The sequence below is a fragment of the Xenopus laevis genome, chromosome 3L (genome assembly GCF_017654675.1).
Source record: "Xenopus laevis strain J_2021 chromosome 3L, Xenopus_laevis_v10.1, whole genome shotgun sequence".
In the NCBI taxonomy this organism is placed as follows: domain Eukaryota; kingdom Metazoa; phylum Chordata; class Amphibia; order Anura; family Pipidae; genus Xenopus; species Xenopus laevis.
Genome location: NC_054375.1, coordinates 75,945,145 through 75,970,306, shown reverse-complemented (window position 1 = coordinate 75,970,306; position 25,162 = coordinate 75,945,145). Strand labels below are relative to the sequence as shown.

Genomic DNA, 25,162 nt, shown 5'->3' with positions numbered 1-25,162 from the left:
CTATGCCCTAAATTCTTGACAATATTTTCCAATGCACTAAATGATATATATAAATGAAAACGTGATTGTAATTTCAGTGCAGAAAATGGTGTTGGAAATAATTCAAATACGTTCTTTTCTTACTGCGAGTGTTACAACAGAACACCAAGAAAAGAAGAACTAGTAATCATCATCCCTTGTAAATCACAGGGCTATACTCTACTGCTGTAAAATAAGTGCATTTAAATTGCCTTGTTTGTGACTTTCAGTAATAATTTAGCAACCGTTCTACTCAAGCAGTGTGCGTTGGAAAGGGAAGTTTACATCCAGCTCTACGGGAATGAGGAAGGCAGGAACTAGCAGCATACTGAAATATTTTAGACTCTTAACAAGCTGTTTTTTGTGTTTAACATTTTCCTCCTTTTTCCTTCCTGATAGATATGTTGCTCTTTGCACCCAGAGGAAGAGAATACACAGCCCACACCAAAAGCTTTAAAGATATCTGCTGGCAACCCTTATTAATGCCACCTCAGTGCTGTTTCAACAATCCTAGCCCACTCCTTTAACCCTCTCCCCTTCCTGGGCACAGAAACACTGTAAGGGGAGTGCCCACTACTGTATGGCCTCCCTAAGGCGGACCTTGTCCTTCTTTACAAGAACGGTAAGACAGAGCTGCAAACAGCCCATACAGCACTTAGAGCCGGTAAGCATGCATTTATATGATCTTTAAAGCTTGCAGCAAATGGAAAGCGATGTATCTTTAAAAAGAGCAGTTTTTCATTGAACTTTAGGAAATGTTTATGCACAGCATTGCAAATGCAGTTTAACTGATTTACCAGCAGCCTGTACACCACAGAGCCGACAAGCCTGCAATTGATCCAACAGTGTACCTGTTTGAATCTAGGTATTAGCACATAAAGACAAATAGTAAACTGATCCATCTGGGAACTTTTGCTGCAGAGCAACTTGATAAACCGCAGTGCATAAGCACACATATAGGAAATACATTCATACTAACTTGTACTAACATGTAACAGAGTAAAATAGCAGATTCTTCAGAACAGGTATAAAAAACATTTATTTTTTGAACAAAAAAGAATAAATGGGCAAGAAACTGTAGTGACAAGTTGTTAACAAGCCTGCACTATTTACAGTATTTCTATATGAGAGCTGATTAAAAATGGTGCTGTCCCATAAGTAGTGAAGTGCATAAATAGGTGGGGTACTGCAGCCCCCCTTTAGACATTTTGAGAAAGAATGGGTTATGTACAGCAGTGGAATGCAGTATTATCCAGACAAGGGCCCTGGCCTATAGCCACTGTTACAACAATGGTACAGAGCACACAGTGGCCGGACAAATTAAAACTTGAAAGGTTTTATTGAAAATCCATTAGAATCGAAACATGTGACATGGGTATAACATTACCCCCAACGCTTGACGCGTTTCGTGGTGACTCGCCACTTCCTCAGAAGCATGGGGACTGGTGTCTGTGGAGCTTTGTGTCAGTAGTGAAACAGAGACATTTGGTAAGTTCAGTTTCTCCTCAACCAGCCATCAGTGCAGATAGAGATCAGTGTAAGACAACATTGTGAGCAGAGCACCTGACACTGCACATCCTACTTCCACAGCCTAACATGTTTGAGCCATGCCCAGAACCATATTACAGTAGCACTGACACTTTTCCTGCTAGGCCCATGTTTTTAATGCCATGTGCCGACTGCAGTCATTGGAAGTTTTCTCCACAGGGGCTGATATGAGGAGATAGCAGCTTTGTTCCCTTAAGATAATTACGCATGCCTGCTTTGGTTCGGAAGTTTGGTTGATTATGGGCAACTCCCCAAGCATCTGGGCTTGTATTGCAAGTTTTGGGGTCATTTTGACACATCATCCTGTGATCATGGTGCATTTTTTATTCATATGTACCACTGACATATTCTGCAGGGATTTACAGAGATTATACATCATACACATCAGGATTGAGGATTATCTGGTGTGACTGAATTTTTTTTTCAGTTGCCAGAAAGGTAGTTCTGTTCTGATCATTTATGTGGTCTTCCCAAATGACCATAACAATACAAAAGTGGTCATACACCTATATAGCTACTCATATGGTATCTGTATATTTGGCCATGTATGGCCACCTTTACACGTGGGTATTTGATTGTGTCTGTTGAAATGCACAGTGAAAGCATCAGTATGCACTTATTGTGTGTGTATATGTGGTTGTTTTCTAAAATGCTAATATGTGTAATTGTATTTTGAAAGCACACATACAGATACTACATGTTATATTTTGTCTGTGCAGTTAGCCCATATGCTTAGGTGTGCTCAAACCTACTAAAAATGGCTGTGTAAGGACCATTCTTTGTCAATTTGAAGTCAATGACTGTGTGTGACCTCATCACATAGGCTACCCCCCTATGTAATACAAGGCAGTAAATTTGCCCAGGTACCCTTACCAACCTTTTGGCTTTTAAATAGGTGATCAGTAAATGCCACCTGCATATTGATTGTTATAGGTGATTAGACCTGAAGCATGCTTTGCACCTTTTATTATTATTTATTATTATATTTGTCATCTTGCAAGGGAAGCACAAATAGGACAGGACTCTGAGACTCAGAGAGATCAGCAAATATCTCAGAAAGAATTACCCATTTTGTCCATACATCTTTTTGTGATACATAACAGAGGCTAATAACATATATTATATTATGACATATATTATTATAACAATTTTCCAACCTCCGCCTCCACCATATATCTGTAGATTACTGGTTTCTCCCTATGTTTTATTTCAAGCATGCTTTTATTTTGCATGTATTGTATACATTAATCTATAGGATTTTCTTCATACCTAATAGTACTTTCTAAGGGGCAGATTTATCACAATGTGAGTTTAGAGTTAATAAATAAAAACTTACCCACGTTCTATTCATTCCTGTGGTATTTTTAAAAACTTATTTATCAAATGGTGAATTCTAACTTTCACTTAATGATAAATATGTTTCTAAAAATCCCATAGGAATAAATTGGACATGGGTGAGTTTTTATTAATTAAAATCTAAACTCACATTTTGATAAATCTGGTCATAAATGTACATATACATAATATGATATACAATAATATGGTAACATATAAATGAAGCTGGTAACTGTCTCCCATTTAGTACTAAGTATGTGTTTGGGAATGCATCTGCAGTGTTGTTAGGCTTGTATGTGAAAATAGTACAGTGGGAAAACGGTTGTGTCCAGTTCATGGAATGAATCCTGGGCTGAGTTATTCCTAGCTGTGTGGTGCATGTATCAGATGTCTTTTAGGACCCAACAATGAGCTTGAGCAAATAACAGCGCATGCGTATGAACCTTGTTTCCCCAGTTAGCTTGCTTTTGGCAGGACAGAGCACAGCTGAGAACTCAGAGGGCTTCTGTGCTATAGGAAGTGTGGAGCTGAGACTCTCCACAAAACATACCACAAATGGAACAGATTTGTTAGCTCCTGTGGAAAGATTTACCTCTCCTGGAAATGCTTCCATCTCTCTGCAGCTAGACACATGACTACAGTATAATGTAAGTCATGCTGTCCCACAAATATTTGTGTAGTGAAAGAAGGCTCAGAAGAAGCACAAGCAAAGTGACAAACACTGACAAAGTTTTGGAGTGTGTAAGCAGCCCTGCTGGCAATTCAATAAGGTAGGCTACACTGTGCCATGTCACTTGCAGGAGTGTAGTGCTACTGAGTTATGGTCACCCTGCCTGCATTGATTCTGCTTTCATTCTGACACACAGCTGCACAGACACTAGTGGCTCCAGGTCACAGCCCCCCGCTGGGGAATCTCCTGCATTCCATTGCTGTACACAACCCATCCTTTCTCACATTCCCAAGCAGGGGCTGCAGAACCCCATACACTCACACACTGCACTAACCTATGTGAGAGCAGCACGCTGAGGATCTGCACTCAGACACAGGTACTCTCTAAATAGATAGGCCTTAAGCATCAAGAGGATGTTTGCTGTCAATTCATTGATACAGTATAATAAATCAAGAAATGTCATTTTCAAATCAGATTTGTATTAAATTGCATATATTTCTGCTCTGTTGTACCCTCTATAATTCTGACACCCGGTTTCTGTATTTAAAGTAAATTATTTAAGTACTTGTTCTTTATTCTTATTCACTATGTGTAACCATGTTGCTTGTTGGCACAGTAGGTCTTTATGTGGTTACAAATTCCCCCAGCTTCACTGTATGCTTACTGGATTTTAGCACTGTGCATGCTGTTGGCAGATTTGCACTCCTGTACTTGTAATGCTATGTAATCTTGTTCTAAAGTTCACTGTATTGATTCTTATAGACCATTTAATCAATTTAATCTTTCCTTGTGAAGAATTCATTGACCATAAATATAATTCACCACCATCCTTAGATAGCTTGTTAGTGGGTGCTAATTGTGTTATGTACGTTACTGTATACTGTATACAATATTACCAGGTAACATGGGCATACAGTGTCATATAAATCAGTATGTGAAGGGCATTATAGGACTACCTCTTCCTTTTGATGTACCTACAAATTTGTTGGGTTTATCTCCTTTTTTTGGATGTCTGTGCTATTTTGCCCCAGTAAAAATCTAGTGTGCCAATTTTTATTTATTTTTCTATAATGTAATATTTAAAGCATTAATAGGATATAAGCAACATTTTAGTTTAATTAGTTATTATTTTTAGACACCTTTATAGGTCAGCGTTAGATCTATAAAAGCGGAAGTTATTGTTGTGCAAACTCATGATTTCATGTTATGAAAGTAAGGCAATCATTTACTATGGAATCTTCTGATCTGGAGCAACCACTTGGATCTGGAGTAGCACCTGTTCCAGTTTTATGCCTCATATTCATATTGTATGAACTAAGACATGTAAAACAAGGCCTTCTGTTGCAGAGTTTGGTATGACAGGTGGTTAAAAGAGCTATATCTTTCTGTGTAACATAATATGTATCTTTAGGGAACAGAGAAAAAAGATGCAGCTGATGAAAGAATAGCCTCTGTGCATTCAGTGCCTGCTGACAGTTATTGATGCTGTATAGAAGAAATGTAGTATTTCATTACATTCACCCTGCAGAAATGGATCTGACTGTGGCATATGATTGCCTTTTCTTTTGTAACAGAAAGAACTGTAGTAAAGAGAACCATAGTAATGCTTTTATCAATGATTAATATTCAGCAATACATTGAATAGATATACTTTTTCCAAGATATATAAAAGTTGGTAACAACCTGTTTTTTCATTTTCTTATATATACATTACAAAAGGGAACCTCTATCTAGGTATGACATCTACAAATCTCTTTGCAAGCTGATGCCTATCTTTTTTCTTTTATTATGAAGTGACTTAGATTTCTCATGGACTCCTGAGAGGATGAATTGGTGAAACGATGGGGCTGTCTGTGTCAGGATTGCATAATGGCCAGAGAGGACTCTGTGAAGTGCCTTCGCTGTCTGCTCTATGCCCTCAATTTGCTTTTCTGGGTGAGTCAAGAACACCAGACAGTTCCAGTCTGTCAAACAAGTAGAAATGCTTGGATTCAGGTTACATCTGCCCAACAATACCAAAGGGCTTTGCTAAGAATAAATTAATTGAATGATAAATAAATGGAATTGAAGAAGCAATGCTTTATTTCATTCACTTTTAAACAACTTCAGTAATGTGTTTTATAGTTTGAATTATTTACTGTGTTACATTTATGTACAATTGCAATTATTTGCTTTTATGTTCATATAGTAACCTTGCTACTACACAGGGTGCCATTTGGCAGGGGGGCCCAGTTTTGCCACTTTTCCTCTGTGTGTACTCTTGTTATATACAAGTCTCTTAAATAACCTGCCCACCTGCCATATTCCTGCTTTTCCTGCCAGGAACTGATTGATGTACCTGTATAATGCTGCAGAATATTTTGGGGCATATATATATATATATATATAAATATATATATATATATATATATATATATATATATATATATATATATATATATATATATATATATATATATATATATATATATATATACAAGGGAAAGTTGTGCTCACCACTAATTTTTAAAACCATTAGGCGGGAGTGCAATGAGGGTGTGACCACAAAATACATATAGACAAATACAAGAGTCCTCTGCACTCAACCCATTATCAATATATTTAAGACAGAGACATTTTGTGCATACTGCTACTGAAAAATGCCTTACCCTTTAAACAAAACAGGGATTGATTGTCCATATATTGCAATATATTTAAGCTGGCCAACTACGTCAAAGTCATCCCATATCTGGCCAGTTCTATGCTCAATTTTCATCTGATTCATTAAGAATTTTATTGCTTCATAATACATTTTACAAAGGGACTACGTTTTACCTGCAACTTACTTGCTGCTTTCAAAGTAAAACTCCCAAACTTGGCTGCCCTTTTATTAGACACCAGTGGGATCACCTGACTATAGTTGGGAAGGGTGGGAGCTACAACATGGAGCTGGTCACTGCTCCTGTATAACTATAACAAACAAGGGAAAGTTGTGCTCACCACTAATTTTTAAAACCATTTGGCGGGGGTGCAATGAGGGTGTGACCACAAAATACATATAGACAAATACAGGAGTCCTCTGCACTCAACCCATTATCAATATATTTAAGACAGAGACATTTTGTGCATACTGCTACTGAAAAATGCCTTACCCTTTAAACAACACAGGCAGCCAAGTTTGGGAGTTTTACTTTGAAAGCAGCTAGTAAGTTGCAGGTAAAACTTAGTCCCTTTGTAAAATGTATAATGAAGCAATAGAATTCTTAATGAATCAAATGAAAATTAAGCATAGGACTGGCCAGATGTGGGATGACTTTGACATAGTTGGCCAGCTTAAATATATTGCAATATATGGACAAACAATCCCTGTTGTGTTTAAAGGGTAAGGCATTTTTCAGTAGTAGTATGCACAAAATGTCTCTGTCTTTAATATATTGATAATGGGTTGAGTGCAGAGGACTCTTGTATTTGTCTATATATATATATATATATATATATATATATATATATATATATATATATATATATATATATATCATATAGCTATAAATAAATATATGTTTTTTCAGTGCTGAATTGACTAACTCTTTTCAAGTCTTTTAGAAGGAAAGTTGATGAGTTGAAAGTTGAATAAGGTAATTTATAAAGGGGTGTGGGTGGTCTAAGGGAATTGTTTACAATACAATACAATAATTTTTTCTACTGAATCCTTTTGACTTTGTAACCAAAATGAGCATTTCTGAACCGTACCTCCCTCTGGACAATATAAACGGTATACATAAAAATAGAAATGTTGAACATGATTGTACAATGCATCCATCATGCTTCTTTGGCATCTGTGTGCTAATTTCCTGGAAGTGTATGACCAAAATTATTGGGTTTTTGTCAGTGTTCTCTAGGAACAATAAAGGTCATTCTCCATTCTCCAAAAGACTGCCAGCAGAAACATTTATCAGCAATAACACATTTTTGTTGGAAAAAAGGGAATTTTTAGGCTGCATAAAAGTGAATATTACAAACATTTTGCCTTTTATTGTAGAAAGAAATTAGGTACATAATTGCATATGCCTCTATTACAAACAATGATAAAACCTCAGTATGTAAGCTAATGCATACTGCCCTGCACACAATTAATTTTATGTAAACTGGTTCTTCAGCTATAGATCCAAAAGAACAGATTTCTGAATGCCAGATACCCAGATGGCCATCTTTTCTAGAAAGATTGAGCAATCATTTAGCAAAGAAAAGTGACACATATACAAAATAGGGCATTGACTGTCCAGGTTTTTTTATTATAAATGATCATATCAGAATCTAATTATTAGAAATTATAGCTTGTAGGTTCTATTTTCAATTAATAAGACCTACAGTACATACTTTTTGCTTATTGTTTTAATTACTAATTGCTAAATTGTCCTGTACTACACACAGAAAAATTAACATTAGCCAGTGCAACTGAACTGATATTAAAGGAGAATTCTGGGGATTGTAGGATCACTGATTAAACATACTGTGGTGTTTATACAAATGGCCTGTCGATGTCACTGTGCTCAAGACATACTGAGCATACTTCCTGGAAAGCTTAAAAGTGAAAGTAAAAGTTACTGTTATGTAATGGCTGTCTGACTCTGCTAATAAAGCACTGTTATACTCTCCTCATCCTCGGCTACCCAAAACATAACAGATTGGCGACAGGATGGCTCTTCTACCTCTGCAGCAGCCTGCACCTTTTCTTCCAAACCCTACCATACCTTTTATTGCTTCGATCCGTATGTTTGAAAATTACATTATTGCTGCTGACCAAGGGGAGATTTCTGCTGCTAGAAAACGTGCTTTACTTATTCACTGCCTGGGAGCAGAGGGACAGCGTATATTCTATACATTACTATTACCTGATGATACTTATGAAACCGCTCTTACTGCTATAAAGAACTTTTTCGTGCCAAGAGTAAATGTGGTTGCTGAAAGATATAAATTCTGCCAATGTCGACAACGTAATGGCGAATCCACAGAACAATTTGTAGCAGCGTTGAGAGAGCTGGTTGTTACCTGTGAGTTTGGGAATCTAACAGATGAAATGCTAAGAGACCAAATAGTGGAAAAAACAAACTCACCTGGCATTAGAGAGAGTCTGCTCCTAGAGCAGGATTTAACCCTTGCAAAGGCTATTACAGTTGCTAGCCAAATAGAAACAGCAGTGGCAGAGGCTAAAACTCTCAGTCAAGGAACTGCTGGGAATGTACAGATTGTAAAATTCAACACTGTGGCCTAATATTGCACAGTCACAGGCGAAATACAAAGCTAAGGAAAGGGATTCACCTACTCAACCTCAAAACCGTGCAGCAAATACAAATAAAAAATACTACTTTCGCTGTGGTTCAACACAACACACTGCAAATTACAAGTTTACATGCACTGTCAGTGTCAGTATTGCTTCTGCTGACAAGGGACACTCCATTAACCTGATGCTTGATACAGGTTCAGCTGTTTCTATACTACCAAAGGATATTTTCTTGAAATACTTTGCAAAAGATCTGCTTGTTGCGCCTGCCCTGAAACTGGTCAGTTACTTAAAGGATCCAATCCCTGTGCTTGGCTACTTGCCAGTGACTGCACAATTTGAATCAAATACTGCAAAATGTGACTTTTACATTGTGAATAAGGGTACTGCTATACTTGGAAGGGATCTCTTTGCTGCATTAAACCTACAATTAGTTGACTGTCTCATTACTAAAGCACCAGTGCCTGCCACACAGCCAGTGTCTAAAATTTCACCACAAAGCAACACTTCACTGGGCTGTGCAAAGAACTTTGTACACAAAGTTAAGTTGAGACCAGAAGTAAAACCTGTACCATTTCCTGATTCAGCATGGGAAAAACTTGCTATTGATATCTGCTCCTATAGACTGCAGATTTGTTATAACCTTGATGGACTATTACAGTAAATGGAAAGAAATCGCATTTGTTTCTCATATAACATCAGCTACATTGATAACATTTCTGTCTACAGTCTTCAGCAGAGGTAATCCAAAAGAGTTAATATCAGACAACAGACCACAGTTTGTCTCATATGAGTTTGAATCCTTTCTTAGAGAGAGGAATAGAAATCGAGCGTTTCAACAGAAGTCTGAAAGAAGCACTACAGACAGCAAATCTTTCTGGGAAATTTTGGAAAGTATTTTCCTACATAACTACAGAGCAACATGCCATGCAACAGCCCAATCATCTCCAGCTAAATTATTACATGGCAGACAGATACGCACTAAGTTACATGTTGCAGACATCAAACTTCCACAAAATACTGTGCCTACAAAATTATCTACTGCTGACATTGTGAAATGTCAACAAGCCAAATGCAAGGCTTATACTGACCGAAAAAGTGGTGTAAGAGAATTACACTTTCAACCTGGACCTTTAGTCAGAATTAAGAAACAAGGAATACTGAAACAAGGACAATCTAAATTTACTACACCACTTTAAGTGAGACGCCAGTGAGGACCATACACATATGAACTCTCTGATGGATGCATACGGAATGCAAGTCGTCTTGCTCCTGTTAGATATGACTTTGGAGAAGCTCCACTTGATTAATGACATTTTCCTACTCCTGATGTCAACTGCAATAGGCCTGAAGAAAGTGAACCTATAGGGCGTACTGAGAGAATCAGAAAACTACCTGCATGGACCCAGGACTATGTGATGTGAATAATGTATATTATTGCTTTAAGATGCATTGTTGTTGTTTATTACATTTGCCCAAATGCTTTCCTACTATAGGGGGAATATGTGGTGTTTATACAAATGGCCTGTAGATGTCACTGTGCTCAAGACATACTGTGCATACTTCCTGGAAAGCTTAAAAGTTAAAGTAACTGTTATGTAATGGCTGTCTGACTCTGCTAATAAAGCACTGTTATACTCTCCTCATCCTCGGCTACCCAAAACATAACCCATACATTATGTAGATTTAATATGTGTACAGTTTTAAATGGCAATGTTTGGGCACATTGCTTTTAACCTTTGAAAGGTCAAGAGTTAGGAATCACATAATGTTTAAAGTGTTTAATAGGGCAATTGGGAACTGCTCCATTTATGATGTTGTGTTGCCCCATCTTCTCTTGAATACCAGTCATGTGTAATTAATATAACTTAATGAAAGTTTAGCAATTCATAAGTTACTTAGAAACAAGTGCAATAGTGGACTGTGTCTGTGCTCATTACTAATTAGTAATGCAATATGTGGCTTTAGGAGGTGGCTGGCTTTAAGACAGAGGTTAGAAATCATCTTTAATTGGCAATGTGATGTGCCAATAAGTGGACACACTACTACCTCGAGCTGTAGCTACTAACTCGAGCTGTAGCTCTTAGTTATGATCAAGTACTAGGTACTGTTTTTTATTAGAGAGAAAAAGGAAATTATTTTTTTTAAATTGGAATTATTCGGTTAAAATAGACTGGGAGATGACCTCGTAATTTTGAGGTTTCTGGATAACGGCTTTCCAGATAATGGATTGCAAACCTGCATATGTATGCACAGGATTAGGTTTTGTTCTGGATCTGAATATGTTTTACTGATACAATGCTCCATACAATAAGGAGATTAGAGTTGAAAAAAGGGAACAATAGGAAGGGCAAAGAAATGTAAGGGGAGTATGTGGGTAAAGTTGGAAAAAGAACAGCATGTTCCAGGCTGGACTCCTATACATTGAATAGATCATTTGAGAACCTACATTTTAAGATTTACTGTGACATGTGTTATCTTGTCCAAGTGCAGGAATGTATAAATTGTTTACAGATTTCTGTAACAAGCCAGTTGAGGGTAAGCTCACATGTGAAGTCATTTGTTATCTAATGGTTTAGTTAATCTTTTGTAGCTGTCAGGCAATGTTCCTAAATTTGTTCCTTGTCACAGTTTTGTAATGCAAAGAGAAAATACGGTCTTTATTGAAGACAATGGAATTTCCTTTACCAGGTTGTATACACAGAGTGCTGGCACTGTTCAGTGTCTTAAGTAGGGTATATAACTTGCAAACTGTTTGACAGTGATTTATAGCTTTGCTGGTGTAGGTCTGCTTAGACTCAGGGAAGAAATCATTTTCTAGTTAGCTATGTTTACTTAAGGTTTTACAAAAATTGCAGAGCCTGTACACAGCAAGTTTCTTTATTATGGTTTAAGTACATGTATATAATTCTAAAAAACATCTATGGTCATATATAGACATGTCTCTAAACTTCTTTCACTAACATCCTCCCTAGGCTTATCTCCGTGCTCAGACTCTCCCTCTCATGTTAACGTTAATGTCCAATGGTAACTCCTTGGATCTTATATTTACCAGATTCTGTTCAATTACCAATTTTACTAACTCACTGTCTCTGATTACAATATGCTCACATTTCAACTCTCACTAACTCCCTCCTCAACCCCTACTATTTCCAAACATGTGCATACCGTGACTTGCTAGCACTAGACATGTTGCAGCTCTCTTCTTCCTTTGACTCTCTTCACTCTAATATCTCAGCCACCTCCTGCCCTAATCTAGCTACCTCTGTCTATTACAGCACACTCACCACTGCCCTTAATGAGCTTGCTTCGGCCAAAACTAAATGCACTAGACCCAAACTGATCTTAGCATACTGCTCATACAAACGCTCTCCAAACACACTCATGCGCACTTGAGCGTCACTGGCTCAAATCCCGCATAGAATTGGACTTCTGGAGCTACAATTCAGCCCTGCACTCCTATAACACCAGCCTTTCCCTAGCCAAACAAAATACTTTACTACACTCATTAACTCCCTTTCTAAAAAAACCTGCACAACTTTTCTCGACATTTAACACTCTTTTTTTCCCCTTCCCCACTCCCTCTGTGCACATCTGTCTCTGCTCAAGTTATTGTGAGCACTTCAAAAACAAAATTGACACCATCAGAATTGACATTACACTATTAAACCCCCCTAGTAGACATTCACCACCCTTTCTCCACACTCCCCAGTCTCTTCTGTGCTTCTTCTCCCCTGCCACTGATGAGAAGGTCTCAAATCTTTTGGCTTCCTCTCACCTTACTACCTGCTCACTTGATCCCCATCCTTCCAAACTTCTCCACAATGGCAATCCCTCTCTAATCAAAGCCTTAACTCATCTATGTAATCTCCTGCTCTCAACTGGAATCTTTCCTTCTCAACTAAAAGATTCTCTTGTCACCCCCATTCTAAAAAAATCCCTTCAATCTTGATAACCTCCGACCTATCTCTCTGCTTCCTTTCATCTCTAAACTACTTGAGCGCCTAGTTTACAACTGACTAATGCTATTCCTCTCTGACAATAACCTGCTGGACCCCCTACAATGTGGTTTTAGGCAACAACACTCCACTGAAACTACCCTATGCCAACTAACTAATGACCTTCTAACAGCAAAAGCCAACAACCACTTTTCACTACTAATACTTCTTGATCTCTCAGCTGCATTTGACACTGTGAATCACTCTCCTCCTCCAATCACTCCATTCACTTGGCCTTCATGACACGTCCCTGTCCTGGTTCTCTTCTTACCTCATTAATTGTTCCTTCAGCATCTCCTACAATGGAGTATATTCTTCTCCCCTACCTCTTTCTGTTGGGGTTCCTCTAGGCTCTGTCCTTGGCCCCTTATTATTTTGTCTCTATACTTTCTCCCTCTGCAAACTAATCAACTAGTTTCCAATACCACCTCTATGCTGACGATACTCAGATCTATCTCTTCTGATCTCAACCCAGAGCTCTTAACTCGGGTGTCCTCATGCCTGTCCGCTATCTCTGCTTGGATGTCACACGGCTATCTTCAATTAAAACTGTCTAAAATGGAAATGGTTCTCTTTCCCCCAACTAACACACAACATCCCAGAAGTATCCATTCCACTATCACCCCATTTTCTCAGGTCCAGTGCCTTGGGGTTATCCTAGATTCTGCCCTGTCCTTCAATCCTCATATGCAGTCACTTATTAAATTATGTCACTTTCACATATCCAAAATACAATCATTTATCACCCAAAATTCTTCTTCACTCTCTCATTATTTTACATTTAGACTACTGTAACTCTCTATTAATTGCCCTTCCCCAACGAATGACCCTGATATTTAACGCACTTCATAACTCCGCCCCACCCTACATCTCTGAATTCAGCTCTAGATACTCACGCAGCTGCTTACTACGCTCTCCTACTGACCTGTTCCTCAACTCTCCTCACATGCTGGCATTCAAGACGTTGTAAAGGCTGCACCTCTACCCTGGAATTCTCTCCCACAGTGCCAACCTTACTGATTTCGAAAAAAGATCTCTTAAAACACTCTGTTTAGCTACCAAATGCAATACCATATACTACATCTCTCACCATACTTATTTCTGATCTTGCCCACTCCCACACCTTCTTTTGTCTCATTCCCTTCCCCTTTTAGATTGTAAACTCTTTTTCACATGGCCTTCCTCACCTTTTGTACCGGTACTGGTCGTTATGTACATAACTCTGTATGTTCTGTGTATGTAATTCATGTGTATAAACACATTTATTTTACAGCACTGTGCAATATGTTGGCACTCTACAAATATATGTTAATAACAATAATAATAATGTTTCCACATGATGCTTAGTGATTACACGTGTCAAATTACTTTTTGAAAAACTTTCTCCTCACACTGAATCCAAACTGAAAGACAGGACAAAAAGCTAGACAAAGGACAGTGGCAACATAAAAGTAAAGAGCAGAAAAGAAAACAGAGGAAAGGGTGATTGAGCAGTGAAGAGGGCAGTAAAATGGTGGACATATGAAAATAAAAGAGTTGAAAAGAAAGGGCATTGACGAAGCAAAGGTAAAAGAGGATAACATAACAGTGCCGGAAGGAATGGCAAAACAGAAAATGAGAAAACAATTGGGGGCCCATTTACTTAGCTCGAGTGAAGGAATAGAATAAAAAAAAACTTCGAATTTCAAATTATTTTTTTGGCTACTTCAACCATCGAATTGGCTACTTCGACTACGACTTTGATTCGAACTATTCGAACTAAAAATCGTTCGAATATTCGACCATTCAATAATCGAAGTACTGTCTCTTTAAAAAAAATCTTCGACCCCCTAGTTTGCCACCTAAAACCTACTGAAGTGCCATGTTAGCCTATGGGGAAGGTCCCCATAGGCTTTGTAACAATTTTTAGGTCGAAGAAAAATCGTTCGATCAATGAATTAAAATCCGTCAAAGTCGAAGGATTTACATTTGGCAGTCGAATATCGAGGGTTAATTAACCCTCGATATTCGACCCTATGTAAATCTGCCCCTAACAGTGTAAGGATATGATCTCAAACCAGGAGAACATGACACAAAGAATAAGTCGAATCCAGCAAAGTAATAGTACCGCTAATGATAGACACAAACAATCCTCTATGACCACCCTAAACTGTCCCTTCCTTCTGCCATTCTTTTCAACAAATACAGTTGAAGGGGTCTGTATTGGCCAGTCACTGGAGTTTCACCACAGGTAGAAAAATGCCATCAGAGAATCTGCCAAGTCTGCAGCTGGCCTAAAACAAAAATTTAAAGGGTGAAAGAACATATAAAATATAGTGGCTGCAAGATGAAAGATGAGATAAAAAAAGCAGAAATTCTGAGGAAAAAAAAAATTAAAGGGCACCTGTCACCCCCAAATTATTGTCCCCAATAATTTGGGGAGAGCCCATAATCCATGAGTCATGAAAAAACTATGAATGGCTAAGTGTGGTTCTGACTTGTCTAATTATAAACCTCTGTCTTTGTTTTAGTTGATGTCAGTATGTGTTCTGGGAGTTTCTGCCTGGATGAGGGACTACATTAATAATGTGCTTACACTAACTGCAGAAACAAGGTAACACATTTTCTGTTTTTGCTTCTAAAGTATACTTAAATAATTGTATAGCCTTAACAATTAGGGTAAACTTTCATTGTATTGATTGATTTCCTTGATCTTCTCTTGTCAACCATGATGTTGAAAATTGTTTTTTGTACCTTCAATGCACTGGCTAATTGGCTGTATCTAATTGCAGTTTCTCAAAGGTACATCAAAGGGCATAGTTATCAAAGAATGAAAATAGAGTTCACCACAGTTCACCACAAGGAAACTTTCCAACACTATTTACTAGTATAGGATTTTCAGGGGCATATTCAGGATGAAACCAGAAATAGAGATCTGTGAATTTTCCTTCTGGTGAACTGATCCAAGCTCTGTTTTCATTATCTGATAAATATGCCATTGTTTCTTAAGATTTGTTTTATTGCCAGATGGGGAGATAGCAAGTGCAAACAAAACTATTTGATTTTTTGGATGCCAAAAACTCCCATCTGTTCAGTAAATTTCAAAGAACTTCAGCATGCGATATGTTTATGAAAGGGTGAAAACTGAGTTCACCAGGAGGCCTCATTTTTCTCTTGTATAGAATTCACTTTTGCTTGAATAGGATCACCTGTATAGAATGTGAGGGTCTTATTGAAGGGTGATTTCTCTTGTCCCTAAAAATTAAAAAAAAAAAAGAGAGAGAGAGCTGGAGAATTCTCCTTTGAGTTAAATCTATTGGCGCAGTTTCATAAATATGTGTGGCAATTATTACTCTTGTAGGGAAATGTTATAAAAGTCGCAAAGAGCAAAACAATTTGCACAAATAAGAATAAAAATTTGCATTTTGCAATGTAATATTCTTCCTTAAACTGTTATTGCATTGCGAATTTCAATTGAGCATTGCAAATTTTAATTGTGTATTGCCCACTTTTAAGAAGTGCAAAGGGAGCAAACATAACAACCTTTTCAGTAAGAAGTTTTATTACATTCACTGTGCTCTGGCGCAAACTATAAAATTTGCAAACCTTCTTCAACTGTCAGATGAGGTCGCTAAGCAATTTCCGTGTTCACAAAAGTTATATTAAATTAGTACAAAGGAAATTTTGATCGTGCAAAGGCATAACTTTTCACATTGCAAATATTTTTTCTGTTACAGACTTTTATTACATTCCCCCATATATCTGTATTATTTTTGAAAAAGTTCTATGAAGAGAATCAAAAACATTGACACCTTGAAATACAATATTATTTAGCTAAATTGTAACTTGTCCATGCACAAAACCCTGAAATATAATGTAAAAACAACTGGGTGCCACTACATCCATAAATCCTTGTATCGGTGATGTTGGTTTCCTAGATCTACATGTGTCAATGCCTGCAAGATGTATAAAGTATTATGATTGTTGCAGGTTGGAGTGCTGATGTTTAGTGCAGTTCCAGGTCTTCTCTCTGTTGAATTTAGCCTCACTTGATTGTATGATAGAACTTGAATCTTAATTATCTTTATATGCATTTAAATCGAAAATGTAATTCATTTGTAAAACTACATGTCATTTCAGGATTGAGGAAGCTGTAGTTCTCACTTACTTTCCTGTGTTCCATCCAGTGATGATTGCAGTTTGCTGTTTTCTTATTATTGTGGGAATGCTTGGTTACTGTGGAACTGTGAAAAGCAACCTGATACTTCTGCTATGGGTAGGCCTCTGCTTCTCAGTCCTTCTGTCTACTCCTACATGCTATTCTGTTATCAAATACTTATGCAAACTGTAAATATACTTTAAACATATAATAATACAAGGGCTGATAAAATTACTGATAAGGTGTTAGAAATATTTTTGGCCATTTCTATGGTATGATATATATGCTGATTTAAAATGGATATTGCCATAGTCACAGAGCTTAGTACCGTATATACTCGAGTATAAGCCGATCCGAGTATAAGCCGAGGTACCTAATTTTACCTACTTAAACTGGGAAATCTTATTGACTCTAGTATATGCCTAGACACAACTACAGCTCTGTCTCCCAGCAGCGCACATTCCGCCAAAGAGACCCCCCCCCAGCGATCAACCGGACTTCTTTGCAAAGTTGATGGTGACAGAGAATTGCCAAACGGATTACTGTGTGCATTGTCCCACTGTCCCCCTACCATGTGCTGTGTGATATTGCCATCAATGTTAATCTTTCGTATAACCAACAGAGGGGATTGTGTGATATTGCCATCACTGTTAATCCTTTATATAACCAACAGAGGGCGCTGTGTGATATTGCCATCACTGTTAATCTTTCGTATAACCAACAGAGGGTGCTGTGTGATATTGCAGTGACTGTTATTCTTTGATACAACCAACAGATGGCGCTGTGTGATATTGCAGTCACTGTTATTCTTTGATACAACCAACAGATGGCGCTGTGTGATATTGCAGTCACTGTTATTCTTTCATATAACCAACAGATGGCACTGTGTGATATTGCAGTCACTGTTATTCTTTGATACAAGCAACAGATGGTGCTGTGTGATATTGCAGTCACTGTTATTCTTTGATATAACCAACAGATGGCGCTGTGTGATATTGCAGTCACTGTTATTCTTTCATATAACCAACAGAGGGTGCACTGTTATTCTTTCATATAACCAACAGAGGGCATTGTGGGATATTGCAGTCTCTCCCCAAGTGTACTGTTGGTATAGGAATGATTAAAAGTGACTGCAATGTCAGCTACTGCCCGCTGACCTGAGTATAAGCCGAGGTAGACTTTTTCAGCACATTTTGGATGCTGAAAAACTCGGCTTATACTCGAGTATATACGGTAATTATAAGACTTACATGGTAATGTAATAAAAATGCATATCTAGTAACCCATAGCAAACAATCAGTCTGGACAACTGACCATTAAATGCTACCTGCTTAGTAGTTGCTATGGGTTACAAGACAGGCAGTAAATTTAAGATGATTTACAATTTTACCCCCTATATTTAAAATTGAAGCCACAAAGCACTCTTAGATTTACATGTGGAATTCAGTTTTATATTTTAATTTTTTTAAAGAGCAAAAGTCACTAAGGAAAATGTCACATATGGCATGAAAACATCAATACTGCCTGTGCTTTATGTCATTTGACTTAAATGTCACCTACATGTCACTCTGCCCACAGGGCCCTAAAAATACGCATTTGAGTTTTTTCGATCAGAAAGTTAATACTGTAAAGTCACATGAGACCCAGGCTGTATTGGGACATACTGTATGACATTAGCATTATGCTACAAGATGACAGATTCAGTAATTGTTCTGAGCTCAATCTCGTGGAAACATTTTTAATGCAGATTAACTTTCGTTACTATTTACCAAATATTTTGCCTCTTCTTTTGGGAGTTTCATTGTGGGTATTCAGAGGTCCCATCATTCATTCAAATCAATGGGCATATCAGCATAACGATAGAAGTCTGTGGGTACCTTGGTCAAGTCAAGAAAAATGTTCTTGAACATTCTCACCCATTAGGAGATTGATGAGAACAGTGAGCAAAAAGAACAATTAGGAATTCTTATTGGATAGATCAAGTAATAAAATGGTGGAATGTATGTAAAGTTTTGAAACTTGCCTCTAAAATAACTAAATGCTTATCAGTGTCTATAGGTGACTCCAATAGGTTACTCCACTCCAATAGGTCACTCCAATCCATACACATTAGCATTGTACACTTTTTTGGGAGCAGATTTAAGTAGAGATACTTATGGGTATGAGGTATTTTTTGACTACCTACACACCTATTGGATGATAACATGTATCATATAAAATAAGACTATTGCTGTCAAGAAATATATAATATTTATAACCTTTAAATGTAAAATAAATAAAAATGTTCACATCATGGCAGTACTAGCCCTTTAAGAGGCCTAGGACTGCCAACCATGGAAAACTCTGTTTCATAAAATATATAAGACAAGCCTATGTTTTTTTGCGGCATTACATGGCCTCTATGGCCTTGCAGGACATTGAATGAAATACAGACATGCTCTTGCAGTTGAAGTGCAACATTGGAGCAATGAACAATGACAGCAGAGGTTTATGTTTAGAAAATGTATCTGCGAAAGCAATGAAAATATAACTCATTCTCTCATAAGACATGATTTTAAGACCTTCATCACAGATTAGACATGTTTTTGTATTACTATTCTAATAAATGTATTTGGAAGGGGACATGATAAATAAACACAAGTAGGACTTTTACACCAGAACCAGATAATATTACATAATGTTTTTTTATGTAAAAGTGATATTTTGCTGCTTGCCTCTGCTTTGGTTAATCTGTGAGCATTTGAGATGGCATTTTCATGAATGTACTGCAATGCTACTGAGTGACATGACACGACGAGACATCTATCCAGGGAAAAAGTCTTTACATTTCACAAGATACTGGATTCCTAATTTAAATCAGAATAGAAAATATGGTTTTAATACTGTTAAATAACTGTATGATATAACATGTGAGGAAAAAGTTGAAAATCATAGGTTTATCTCATTAACCTAGCTGTGAATCCCTTGCTCTCTGCTTCCTTTACGTGGTGCAGGTCAACTCTAATGGCCACATTGTACTGACCCAACCCATTTAATTCAGTATATTACAAGGAAATCAGAAACTTAGAGTGGCCCTGATAATTTCTACTATTGGTGATGAACTTCCCCTTATGTTGATAGAATGCCCCAGCAAACCAGAATATTTTGTAAGGGGAGATGGTTTGTAATCCAAAAGGAGGCCATATCTCATAGACTCCATTGTAATCAAATATTGATTTTTATATAATTACCCTTTGATCCCATCTAAGATGTAATGAATTCTTATTGGAGGAAAAACAATCCTATTGGGTTTAATTCATGTTTAAATGATTTTTTTTAGTTGACTTAAGGTATGGAGATAAGAGATCCCATACCTGTACTAACAAAAGTTGATTCTTTGTCATTCCTAGAACCAAATTTTATGTGGAATAACACTACTGTCAATTGTTTACTAACCATTTTCCATAGTGAGATGAGGCCCTATTGATATTGTGCTATTTGATGCCTTGAGATACTAATGGTAAATGTATATCGTTCTATATCTTAGGAAATCTTTTTGATGCTAAGGGTTATGTGTCATGCTTATAAATTTCCAGTAATATATACATGGAGGTATCCCTAGATTCCCATGGCCCCTTGGTAACCTGGCAATTTTTTTTATTTTTTGTATTTCAGTCATGACCTCAATGGCTGTTACTTTATGTATGTATTATATTTTGACTATTTAAGTATTTTAAACTTAAAAAAAAGAATGAGTTTTTATATTTCGGTACCCATTGTCTGAGCACTTTCTACATGTACACTTCCATCTCTTGTACACATTTTTGTTCGTTGGTTAATCAACAAATCAGGGCTCGAAATTTAGGCTGTTATACACCCAAAATCCACCATTTTCAACCAAAACTTAAGTTCCAGGAAATCACGTCCTGGGTGTTCTGGGGATGACGAAGCCACATTTTCAGTATCAGTAACCTATAAGATACTTCATAATGTAACAAGTATAAGCCAGAAATCTAAATTATTTAAAACATATAATAGAACCTGTTTTATTTGCCAGTTCTTGCTGGTCATTTTGTCCTTAGTAGTTGTTCCTGACTTGTTCCTGCTTTGACCCTTGCCTGTCTGACCTTGTTTGAACTTGTTATTCCTTGCACTTTGTGGACTTTAAACCATGCAATGATATATAAATTGTGCAGTTTAAACAGATTATCAGGAAATTGCCTATTTTCTTATTTCCTTTTTAATAGAGAGAGTTTTATTATGTGAACCACTCATTTCTGCTAGAGACACAAACAAGCAGTTTTAAAAGCACGTTTAAATGTTATAATTATTATTGATAACACATTATAGCCCAACATACTCTGCAACACTCTAAAGTTGAAGGGTGCATAAATCAAACATACAGTTTGCATTTAACAATATGGGTATGGGACCTTTTATCCAGAATGCTTGGGACTGGGGGTTTCTTTTTATTGGAAGTTTTCAGTTAGTTTTGTCAACATATTAAACACATTATTTTTGATTAGTGAAATATATTTCCAATACATGTTGTGTTCCACATAATAAAAGTGATGTAAATGTGATTTCTTTATTGGCTAACTAAGATGTTAATCACTTCAACCTTTTAGAACAATTCATTTCATTTTTCAAAGCTGAAAATTTCTGAAAGCGTTCTCTGATTATCATCATAAGGTATCACATTTATACCACTTACAACGGAAATGTTCTGGATTCTTGCTGTGATTAAAAACTTAGCCAGTAAAGATATCACTTTTACACCACTTTTGTTATATTTCATATGAAAAGTTTTACCCTTTACCAACCATAGGGACCATATGCCTAATGGTATGGTTATTGAAATTATTTCAGTATTAGCAAATTGGCACAAAAGACCCAGTGGAGGTGGCTTATGCATTATAGTGAGATCTCCTACTAAATCTGTTAATATCAGTGGCAGAATTTAGTCAACCAACCCAATCTTCCAATATTCTTGTGGGATAGAGATGAAAAATGCCAAATAGTGAAATACAGCTTAAAAAAGCTATGCATTCAGTTTTTCCTATAAACATTCAGGTATATAATTAATGCTGTTGCTTTGATTGATTTGCCTTTGTTCTTCCACTCTGCTCAACTGTTGAACTTTCCTTATCTAACTTCACAAGATATAAACATAAGAACACCTGCTTCCTCCCTGTGCTAACATAAATAGTTTTGACATAGACAGGATTTGGAAGCAGGGAGCCAGATCTGGCCAATTGTGCCTTATGGGTAATGTTTCTCATCAGCTGTTTGTTTTAATAACTGCAAACCTGAAAAATGAAAGGTGGTAATTACAAGGCTCTGTGTTTGGGTAGTAGGAGAAACTTGAGTATAACCGTGGCCCTCAAGCTTAACCTTAACTAAATGTTGGGCCAGAGTTGAAAGTATGAGTATGAGTTTTGATTATTCTTCCTCTAAATTGAAATAGTTATATTTCAGGACTTTAAGCTGCTATGCCCAAGGGCCAATCCATTGCAGGACTAGAATATATGTCAGGGACAACAGATCAGAGCCACCAGTTATGGCTGATTAGTGGTAAAAGTATTCTCTTGTTTTCCAAGAAAACTAGTATTCTGAGTTGTCTTGTATAAACTGTTTATTTTGCTTTATATTGAAACTAACTACTGATCTGTCTTCAGTAAGTTAACTACTCCCAACTCAATTGTATTGCTTGTAAGAGTGCACCATATAACTACTACCCGGCCACAGCCGCTATTATTGACAATATTAAATGTGGTTTACTCCTAATGAACTCTGTGGCACATAATTAATAACTATGGTTATACTTTGTGGGCAGAGTGACAAGCCAGGTGGTATTGTTCTAGTCAAAACCCACCTGAAATCAGATGTCTGCATGTGAAAAAACTATGTACAGGGAGTAAAACACCTTTAAAGTACATAATGTATAATGGCATTCAAATACTGGGCAGATGAAAAAAAAGAGAGAAAGAATTTGCAAAAGAATAGTGCTTTATAAATTAAGCTAAACATAACCTAAACAGGTAATTTATCAAAGGTCGTGTGTTAGACAAAAACTTAAATGATATTTTATTTAAGAAAAAAATGTAACGGTTGAGTCACGGAACCCGAAAACTTGAATTAATCAAGTTTTCGTCAAGAAAAAACTCGATTGCTTGAATCATTCGAGTTTTCAGGAAAAAAACTCAGAAAAAGCTCAAACATCAAGAAGGCTGTTAACATTTTCAAATGGTTCAAGGGACCTCAGCCATTGACTCCTACATGACCTTGACAGGTTTTAGATTTGAGCTATTTCCAGGGTCGGGATAAAATAAATCTTGAACATTCAAGTTTTTTTAACCCGAAAATGTGAGTTTTGACCAAAAAAATACAATTTGCAAACTCAAACCTTGATAAATCTGCCCCTAAATATAGCTTGTTATCAACAGTTTTAATTAAATATTGTAATTTTTTTCTTTGATTGTCCTTTTTCCTTTTTAGAGAGACGTGATTTTGCTGGTTTGCTTGTTGTCTACATTTACAATAATATATCCTGCTCTATATCCTGTGCAATCCATATCATTGGGTAGCCCAGATAGAGTGTGCATGATGATTCTAATCGGAACATACCTTGGCACATTGCAACCAATCAGCACTTTAGGAGGGCAGATTTATCAAAGGTCGAGGTGAATTTTCGAATGAAAAAAATTCGAACTTCAAGCTATTTTTGTGTACTTTGGGTAACCTCCTAGAACCTATTTGGAGTCAATTGGTGGACTTTGAAAAATCAAATCGAATTCGATCGAATGCGATATTCCTTTGATTCATATGATTCGAATTTGGACTTAATTCAAAATGTTGAGCAGCCTACTGCGAGTAAAGGTGGCCATAGATGCAAAGATCTGCTCTTTGGCGACATTGCCAAATGAGCAGATCTTTCCCCGATATGCCATTAACGAGCATGGCTATATTGGGGGGGGATTTGAATGTTCAGCCGTATGACCGAACGATCCCATTACGATGCGCAATGGGCTCCGGCGGGATTGGTCGGGTCAAAATCAAACCATTTGTATCTATGTGCACCCTTATATATGTACATAGTCAATTTACAATGCCATTAACAATATTGTAGTGTAACATTTTGCTAAGGACTAGAAAATGATAATATGCCGACCATGCTTTATATCAATGATTTTTCCATATTTCTATGCCAAGAAATGAGCTGTTATTATGAAATAAAAAATAAATAACCTACAGGCATAAAAAAAAGTGTATAAATAGGTAATGCTTGCACATCATGGGGCAGCTCTATTAAGATTCAAACTGTGAAATCGTAAAGTATTCCCAGCAGCTTGAATTACTAAACAATTTCTTGTCAGATCTATGTGCTAATTTGCCAAAATAAGGCTTATTTTCAAAGTTTAAAAACAGAGCTTGCCAGAGGTTGCCAGAGGGAAGTTGCACAACCACTATTCATCTGTATAGGATTTTAAGGGATGTAATTATTAAAGAGTGAACTCTCACTTCATCCACTTCATAAATATGGTCTTATTCAAGTAAACAGAGAGCTCAGGCAAACTGTGACAAACTGAATATTTCGATGTGTTTTTTTGAGCAACATGGTGTTAGAGAGTGGTATTTTATTAGTGGAATCTGTATTTTATTTACTACTTGATGAAGAAATGATTAATCAATCCCAAAGTTTATGTTCAACCTTTAAAATATAAATTAGGCAGTGCAATTACATTTTTAATGTAATAGTTGCATAAGTGAACATATGCTTATTTCTATTCATTTCTTTCCCTTTTTTATTTTATAATACAAAGCTAATTCTGTATGAAATATCTGATCCACCTAGCAGCTCTGTTAAAAATATATTGTATAGCAAATGTTCCTCTTAATAATTTATCTATAGTATTTCAGTAATGTAATAGGAATACTTTTCATTTATGCAAACCTGTGGGGAATAGATAGACTCCAGGCTATACCACTTCTGTAGCATACATTATCAGTCACAGCATGGGACTTGTGAAAGGCCTTCTCAAAAACTAGATATTCTCATGACTTATGCTCTATCATTCTGACAAAGTACACTTCAAAGTTCTGTAAAGGAAAGATGTATGTATGAGTACTGTCCAAGAATACTTAAGGGCAGATTTACATATGCTTGAATATCGAGGGTTAATTAACCCTCGATATTCTACTGCCGAATGTAAATC

General features: G+C 36.8%; 1 protein-coding gene across 3 annotated transcripts in view; it reads left to right on the top strand.

Annotated features, from left to right (window-relative positions):
- The first annotated feature begins 314 nt into the window (after positions 1-314).
- tspan12.L (tetraspanin 12 L homeolog) overlaps positions 315-25,162 on the top strand; it is a 73,161-nt gene continuing 48,313 nt past the window's right edge. The window contains exons 1-4 of one of the 3 annotated variants that reach the window (XM_018252571.2): positions 315-682; positions 5,366-5,506; positions 15,340-15,422; positions 16,949-17,084. In XM_018252571.2, the coding sequence (XP_018108060.1) occupies positions 5,441-5,506; positions 15,340-15,422; positions 16,949-17,084 (285 nt within the window). In that variant the 5' untranslated portion in view covers positions 315-682; positions 5,366-5,440. Of the gene's footprint in view, positions 683-3,390; positions 3,672-3,856; positions 3,948-5,365; positions 5,507-15,339; positions 15,423-16,948; positions 17,085-25,162 lie in introns of those variants that run through there. The other 2 variants (XM_041586403.1, XM_018252572.2) reach the window with 2 other exon arrangements.